The following is a 9,332-nucleotide window of genomic DNA, read 5'->3' on the forward strand; positions in this document are numbered from 1 at the left end:
CCCAAGCTTCACTTATATATAGTAGAAATAGAAATGAGTGGTGCTCCTTTTTTAGTGATACATAGTGCGGAGGGAAGGAGAGAATTTAAACCTAAATTTGATTGTATAGTATTGTTAAATTCATTATTAGTTAATAATGATAAAAAAGTTTCATTTTTATGCAATCATCGATTTGGTGTTATTACATTGTTATTTTTTTGCTTTTGTCTTTGCTTATTAATTATTTAATAATTATATTTTAACCTTTAACCTTATTATTATTTTTTTTTTAATAGCAACTCTATCCCGTATCGTACTTCATTTGGGGGGAGACGCCGGACGTGCTTAGGCTTGATATCTCAAATTTGATTTGTCAAGACAAATTTCAAGCAAAAATATATGAAGTTTTGAGATAATTGTCAGGCCAAACTAAAAGAAAAATATGAGTGTTTTTTTTTTTTCTTTTACACAAGTTGCATGTCAAATTTCAGACAGAATTTATAACCTTGAACCGATTTTTTACAACTTCAATAGATTCTGCTTATATTAAGTAGGGGTGGGTGTTTGGTGCTTCGGTTCGGATTCGATTTTTTTATTTCATTTTTGTTGGGTTTCGGTAATGAAATTATGTGAACCAAAAACCGAACCGAATTAGTTCGGTTCGGTTCGGTTCGATTTATGTAAGCTTTATAGTTCTTTTTCTAATTCAGCAATCCTACTATTTTTAGTTTATTCTATTTTTCGTATTTCTTCTGTGGTTTGTTGTTTTATTTTATCTATTTTCTTTTTTCTGTCTATCTCTTTGTTTTCTCTTTCTATTCTTACCATGACTGTCAACTTATCTTCTAATTTTAATTCTTCTTTTTCTAACATTAAATATAAATGTTCACCTATTTTCTTATATCTCCTTCCTAAATTAGAGAATACTGTTTTTATTTTTAATCCTTCGTGATTTTCATATATTTTTTCGTCTATTATAAATTCTTCTTTGTTCATTTTATTTTAATGTACATAAGTTATGTTGATATATATATTCTAGACCATCTATTGTTGATTCTAAATTTGATATTTCTTCTTTTTGTGCATTTATTGAGTTTTTACTAACTCCGACAATTATGTTATACTATAGTCTTTCTATCCTTATTTTTAATTCTGTACGTTTTTCAGATATTATTTGTTTTAATTTTTTATATTGTTGTGGTTTTGTACGTTATTCATCAAATATTATAAATATTGTTTTGGTGGATATCTAAATCTAATTTTCCTCATAATTATCAAATAAATCCAATTATATACTACTTTCATAACTTTAATTAGCATAGGCTTTGATACCAATTGTAGGGGGTGCGGATAACTTTAATAGATCTGTCGTAACTATGGATCTGTTTTTTCTCTTAGTCTTTGTAATTCTTCTAGATTATTTTTGAGATATTCTAAATATTCTATATCTTTTGTTCTAAAATATTCGATTAAATTCTCTTTCATAAGCATTTCTTCTAATCTTATTTCTTGTTCGGTTTAATAATTTCGGTTTTTTGATTTTGGGCCTATTTAATAGGCTAAATTATATTTGTAAATCGCACTAGTTTAATTTTTTTACGTTAAAGAAAAATCAATATAAACTTGTAAAGTCTTCTAGGTGACAAATAAGAAGAATCACCTCTAATGCAAAAATCAGATGGAGGACTATGTATATATTAACTTTTGGTTGCAAAAGTCAATGCAAAAAATAACTTTCGATTTCGGTTGTTGAGTGTATTTGAATTTTGGGCTTTGGGTTGTAGGCAGTAGTGAATAGTAGCTAAAGCGTAAATAGCTAATGGGCTTATGTATTATAAATAGTATAAACCACATAAATCCCCTCCCAAGACAAAGTAATTACATAAAATACCTTTAGCCTTTCTCTCTCCCAAATTTTGAAAATATATTCATACATTAGGATGTCCCTCATACATTCTTTGAATGTATGATAAAATTGTTAATCCTAAATTTAAGGTAATAAAAAACAGATATTATCTTTCTGTTCCTTAATTATAGCCATTAATTAGCTAACAACCATATTCAATTATTCTCTTACCTTAATAAGAGCAGTAATTAATATTCTTATTTTATAGATGCTTAAAAATAGTAACTGTAATTCAAATTCAAAAAATACTTGAAACATCACCACAATTTATTTATTTTTTTGTTATTGCGATTTGAAATTCAATTTGAAAAAAAAAACGATTGTTTTCTTCCGTTTCTCAAAATCAATGAACATCACTATATTGTTGAGACATTCAGAGTCTTGACAGTCTGATATTCTTTATATTCGAAGTACGAAGTCCGATAAAATTCAAATTCAAAAAATATCCTGATTATATAATGTTATGACATGTGTAATTACTATATAATATTAATAATATATCCGAAGTATGGGGTTCGATAAAATATTGATTAATTATTTAGATTTAATTATGGTGCATACATATGTATAAATTGTTTCATACATAACTATTTTATATATTATAATGTTGTTTTATACTTTGCATGATAATATATATTGTATGAGGATTTATTATATATGTGTTGTAAAGTATGATGACATAAGTAATGTATAATCATATCTCATTCAATAGTTAAAAAGATTACTAATGTATCTAAAATATGAAATCTGAAAAAATATTGGTTAAGTATTTAGATTAAATTTTTGTTACTTACATGTATATAAGCTGATTCATGCATAACTGTTTTATCTATTACAATGTATTTTGTTACTTTGCGTTATAATATTTATTGTATTAGAAGTTATTATACATATATTTAAATGTACGATGACGTAATGAATGTATACTGTTATTATACAAATATTTAAAAGCATGAGATTCAGTAGTTTGAAAATATAATGATATCTGACATGCAATTTAGTGTATAATTATTTGTCATACGTTGTAAATATTAAACACTTAAATGTATAAATGTTTGTTATAGGTTAGATATAAACGACAATTTATTGTATTAGTTGCAAACATAGATAGTATTAACATTCTAATGATTGAGAAGTACCGATACAATAGATTTTACAATAAACTGAATTAAAATCGAAACATGACCCTATAGTAAATGATGTTGCTGACTATACATAACATATGTATGTATAAGCAGTTTCTATAAAACAATAAAAACCAAGAATTCAAATCAACATAAATTAAGAAGTGTTGTAATTGTTTAACATCTCTATGTTCTTGATGAAATTTGAAAATGCTTAAATAACAAATCTAGTGAATCCCGTGCAACTTTCAGATCCATTTGAGACATGTAAATCCACAATTATGAATTGGAAAAGTGATAGCAACAGAAGACTAGCTTGTATCCTACATAATTCCTTCGTCTCAGAATTTTGAATTTCACATTAACATTCACATTACTTGGAGGTTGGGTTGGATATGCGTGATTTGTGAAAGGGTAGGACCAAATATGAAAGACATAATGAAAGAAGTTTATGTATTAATTAATTAACGAAATGGTTTCAACGTGGAGGAGGTTTTATATGAAGATTTAAATTGTAAACTTGATTTTTTAGAAAAAAAAAAAATCAATTGTGGAGAGATAATAAGGAGGTTTAATGGAGATAGATAATTGGAGAGAAAAGGTAGCTACGTTTTAGGAGGAAAATAAGGAGTACAATTTGAAGCAAAATAGGTGGTGTGGGATGTATAAGAAGGAAGAGAGAGAAGGTAATAAAAATAGGAATTTGAGTAATTAATTTGCAATTTTTGTAATTTGTTTTTCAATATGGGATTTTTTGTAATAAGGTAAAGTTACCTTGTGTATATATGTAATTTTTAATTATAAATATGTATATATATTAATATCTATATAATAATTTTAAAAGTATTTTAATTTTTTTTGATTTATTTCGGTTTAAACCGAAAATCGAATTACATCAACCTAAAAATCGAAAACCGAACCGAAATATCGAATTTGTAAAAAAATAAATCAAAATCGAACCGAAAAATTAAAAAATCAAAATAAAAAAATTGAAAGAATTCTGTTCGATTCGGTATTTTAATTTTTCGGTATTTATGCCCACCCTTAATATTAAGTGGCTAAACTTATAAAACAAAGTTTATATATGGCTATGACTTAAAATGGTCCCTTCAAATTGGCTATATGTGCACTGTGTCCTTCTTTTCCTTACTCACGGCCCATTTATGCCCATTTTAGTTGAAAACTCAGTTATCCAACAATTAGCACAGCCCATATCTAATCAGCTATATTTGGTGTAAACATTGGACGCGAGTAACAATGAGGTTTGTATTTAATTATACTTAAAGTCGGTAAAAACTTTTGGGTAAAGGACACCTTTTTAAAAAATAATAGTCCAAGTTTGATATTTGGACAAATAATATCCTGTCGGCTAAACAAATGCCATTTTATGGTCATTTCCTAATCTTTCTCAATTTGGTTCATTTTGATCCACGTAGTCTATATGCAGTCCATATACGATACTGATACAGTCTATATACAACACTGATACAATATTTAACTTGAAAAATTCGGCCCTTTTAAAAATATTTCAATTTTTTTTTACTATAAAATTTTAAATTGATCAAATATTCTGTTTTTTTTTATTCTTTAGAAATAATAATTAAATTATATAAAAATGATATAATTATTAAATAGAATATGAATTTATATAAGATATATGTATAGTTCTATCAAATATGCATATGTACAATATATAGAAAGTGTATATAAATTATATAATTGTTGTATAAAACGTGTAAAAAAAAGTACAGTTATTATATAAATTATGTATCAAAACCGTATAATTTTCGTATAGAATATTTATGTATAAGATTTGTATAAAACCTGTATAAAAGTTGTGTAAAAACGGTATAGAACCAGTCAGTAAATTAAAATGTCCAGAAAGTAGAATTTAAATTCCATGGCCATTTTCAAGGAAATAGTTTAATTTGAAGTGCCGTTTCTGTCCTTTCCCTAAAACTTTTCCGCATTTGATATTTATATTAAAATAATAAATGCATGATATACATATTATAACTGTAATGTTCAACTACAAAAATTAATTTACGTTTATTATCACACAAATGTTATACTAATATATTTAAAACATAAGTTTTAAGTCTTACACCTGCACAAATGATATGACTTTTATTATTTGAACGTCACATCCCAAATTAAGTAATATTGACCTGTTGTTTTGATCCCCACTATTCTCTTTCTATGACATTTTGATTTTGAAGTCAAATTAATAATAAAAAACTTACGTGTATATTGACCTGAGCATCATATATATATTTCTTTTCGATAGTATAATCAATTGATCAAGAATCAAGATGGAAACATGACTATAGTGTATCAATTTTACAATGTGATCATTCTTGATGTCGATGAAGTGTACGCTAAATCAAATTTAAAACTTATAAATTTTAAATTTTAACCCTTTTTAGAGTAATGATTTGCATATATTAAATAAAAAATTTTGGGATAAAGCTATTGATTCAGTCGAATTCCTACCATCAACTCTACATTCGTTGTAAACCAACAATAAAAAAATTTTCGACATCCCAAAGGCAAAAATTCAAGAGAAAGAGAAAATTAAAGTAAACATGGTTTTATTTAAGTACATATATATCATGCATTTTAGCAACATAATGCTTTAATAATAAACATAGAATAGTTTTTGTATGCGTTTTATACTGGGAATATTCTGATGGTATTGAACATCCATGCAATTTTCTTCTTACTATAACCTCAGATTCTGCAGAAGCCTGTTCAAACAAAATAATACAAAAAAGAGCTTAACTTCGATACATTTATATGTAAAAGAATTCTTACACTATTAAATCATCAAAAATAATTACATGTAATTGCCCATAGTAAGTGAAAATGATAACTTAAAAAAAATAAGACAAACAACTTGGTATAATATATTAAATAATACTCATAAAATATTTTTTACCTCATCAATTATTTTTTTTTAAAAGACAATCAGATACATAAACTAAGCTTTCTGCATTCACACAAAATTCGAAAAAAAAAACACTGGAATATAGTACAGACAATTTACCTTACTACAACCATTATTGGTTAAAAAGTTGCCCTTTCAAAGTAGTAGAATTCTATCAATTTGTTTATAACTTAGTTTAAATATGTGTTACACCATGTGATGATATACTTTATAAGACAAGATATAATTTAAAACAATTTTGTTTTGTATGATAAGGTGGTCAGAGATTAATTAAGATGTAGGACAATTTGCATGTGGTTTAAAACAAGTTGGATTAGATTTCATGTGAGTTACTTAGAGCTTAATTAACAAGTACGTAGGATTAGATTTCATGTGGGATTGCTTAATTAGGAACTTAAATATTAATTATAGGTAACATTTGTAGCTTCCTAAAATATCAAAAAAAATCTAGAAGTTTCAAGTATTTTATAATTTAAACATGTCTAGATTTAAGTAATACACATTTGCAGTACAAGTAATATTTATATTTACACAAGCCGGTGGCTATTCTATTTTTCAGGTTACCATATATCGTGTTTATTACGAAATACTATAGTATTATAATTTTTTTTCGTTATTATAAAATATAGATCAACTTAACTTGATGGTATACTAAATTTATGGACGGTCAAATATATATGCTTTATTATTTTTGGGAGTTTCTTGTCAAATTAATAGTTTTAACACAAGTATAGTCACATGATAATATGTCGGTTTACAAAGCGTGTCATGTCAATTTAATTTTTTTTTTTTTAAAAAAACTGAAATACTTTAGGAAAGAACATGAAACGGATTTAGTTATAACATGAAAATATTTATACTGTCTGATCACTTGAAATGTAATTACTATATTTTTCAAATTTTTCAAAATTGTCGTCGCGTCGATGTTAGACCTTCAAAAGTTGCCATATTTTTGGAGGAATATCCAATCTACACATAATCATTATGATTTTTGAAAAGTGTGAGAAACACATATTAGATGATAAATTGTAGTAATAGTATAAAATTTTAATTATATTATCATATAATAAAAAAATTGCTAATTCTTGACAGAAATTTCTGAAAATGGCTCATTGGTACTGTTTTTACGTTTTTTACTTCATTGAAAATCCCTAACCAACAAAATATAGACAGTTGGAAATTAGCGATCTTTTTAGTAAAATAAGTGAATATGAATTTAATCGAGCCTGAAAATGGAAAATGTGTGACTATCTTGTTGATATGTTAATGAAAAAGATTAACAATACCTTTGTTCATTAGCATAATTACTTCTTCCATTGCTAGCATTAGCCCTATAATTGGGCAAAGGAACTTGATCATTTTCAATCTTCATGACATCTTTTTCAAGCAATTCATAGTGTCTCTTCACTTCCTCAGCTGATTTTCCACCAACATACCTAGCAATATTATGCCACCTATCAGGAGTATCCTTGTCATATAACGCCAATGCATCCTCAAATTTCTTGTTTTGTTTTGTTGTCCATGTGGCCATTGTTATAAGAAGGAATTGTGTGTGTTAGAGAATTATAGTTGGAAGAGGGAGAAGAAGTTCCAGAAGAAAGTGGAGTACTTAGGACTAAGTCAAGGGGATTTGTATGGACAAGATGGGTAAGCTTGGTTATTAATAGGATGGAGGGAAAGGTGGCACCTAAGGTGTGGCCAGCCTGACCGTCAATAAAGTGGATGAAAATTATAGTAAAATTGTTGTTTAAATTTCAAAAGCGATTAGATAAATATTTGGTGATGATTTCTTTGAATTTATTAATTAATAATTAATGGATAGCATTATTCGACATCTATATTGGTACGTAGAAGTGGATCTAGATTTCGAATACTTTATAGATTTGAATTCTAAAAAAGATAGCCTGATAAGTTCTGAATAAATTATTTCTACATATTCAAGGATTTTTTTTTTAATACAATGCATGATTTTGGCCAAAGTAATGGAATTCTATTGAACATTATGTCAAAACTAACTAACACTCTAGCTCTGGCTCTAATGAAGATAACAACAATTTTACCAATGAAATTATCAAAGTGCAAACAAGTTGACACAAGCACTCTACTATTACAATATAGAAGAATTACAAATATCCTATGAAATTATTGAGATACGTACAAAATGCTTGGCACAGACCAAGGGCGAATTTGGTGTACCTAGTTGAGTGTTAAGTTATTTACTTAGAGAGTATTAGAGAATAATTTTCACTAGATTTTTTTTTTTTTTTTAATAATGTACTCATGATTTAAAAAAATCTAAATTCGTCTCTGACTCAAACACAATTATAGTAGTATAAAAAAAAAAAACGGAAAGGAAGTGCTGGAAATAGCAAGTTGGGGAATCTCTTTTTCAATTTCTAGGAGGGGATCCAGTTACACTTACACATAAATGTGATTCTTGTCAGCAATATGAAATGAGACTTATGGGAAGATGCATGTGGAGGCAAAAATAGGATAAAGTATATATATCTATAGATAGACTTTAATTTTAATTCTTTGAAAGTATCTTTCTTGCTTTTTATAGTATCATCCTGAGCAAGTGGATCGATCACCTAGAGAGTTCACCTAGCTGGTGGATAGGATTTAGATCCCTAATTTTATTTCCGACATCTTGTGTACAATGTTTAGAAGTGCTGTTTTTTCTTTTTAATTTTTGGAGTGCGATTCAAAGTTTTATATTAGTAGCTAAAAGATTAAAATTATAAGATGTAGGATCTAATAATAGTGTGAGATCTTTTAAGAAAAATCGTGTAGTTTGATCTAAAACAAACAATATCACATTATGTATAAGTATTTTTTGGTTGACTGAGCGCAACAATCAATATTAGACCCCAGTTTCAATTTAGATGAATATGAAGATGTGAGAGTGATGTGGAATGGAGTTCCTTAATTACCCTTACGAGCTTGAGATGTATACGCAAGAAGAAGCTAGTTTGCTACTCAGACGATATGAGTGCCACACAATGAATCTCAGAAATTGACCCGTGATTCGTGGTAATGGACCACGTGAAACTTAATTTGAGGGAAAATTTTTGATTGTGCAAATAAAAGTTTCAATGATAGCTGAAACAACTGTGTAGCTACAACAAGGTGTAAAATATCTTAATGATGTGTGACCTTTTAGAGAAAATTGTGTGCATTTAGTCCAAATAGACAATATACACAATCACATTACGTTAAGAATATCGTTGAGTTGACTGAGCCCAACATTAATAATTTTAGAATTATTAGTAATAAAAGATTTCTTAATGACCTAACATTCTTGGATGGATGTTAATTGAAGTAAACTTTTATCCAATGTGAACAATATCATTCTGGTATAACCAGCTTAGATATA

At 27.2% G+C, this 9,332-nt stretch overlaps 1 protein-coding gene across 1 annotated transcript; it reads right to left on the minus strand.

Moving 5' to 3' along the window:
* Positions 1–5,583: 5,583 nt before the first annotated feature.
* On the minus strand, positions 5,584–8,387 carry LOC107849883 (protein RADIALIS-like 3). The gene is made up of 2 exons (XM_016694416.2): positions 7,243–8,387; positions 5,584–5,756 (listed from the first exon to the last, which is right to left on the minus strand). Exons 1-2 carry the CDS (start codon positions 7,485–7,487, stop codon positions 5,732–5,734), a joined length of 270 nt encoding a protein of 89 aa, XP_016549902.1. The 5' UTR covers positions 7,488–8,387; the 3' UTR covers positions 5,584–5,731.
* Positions 8,388–9,332: the final 945 nt, after the last annotated feature.

Source organism: Capsicum annuum, chromosome 12 (assembly GCF_002878395.1).
Source record: "Capsicum annuum cultivar UCD-10X-F1 chromosome 12, UCD10Xv1.1, whole genome shotgun sequence".
NCBI classification, from domain to species: Eukaryota; Viridiplantae; Streptophyta; class Magnoliopsida; order Solanales; family Solanaceae; genus Capsicum; species Capsicum annuum.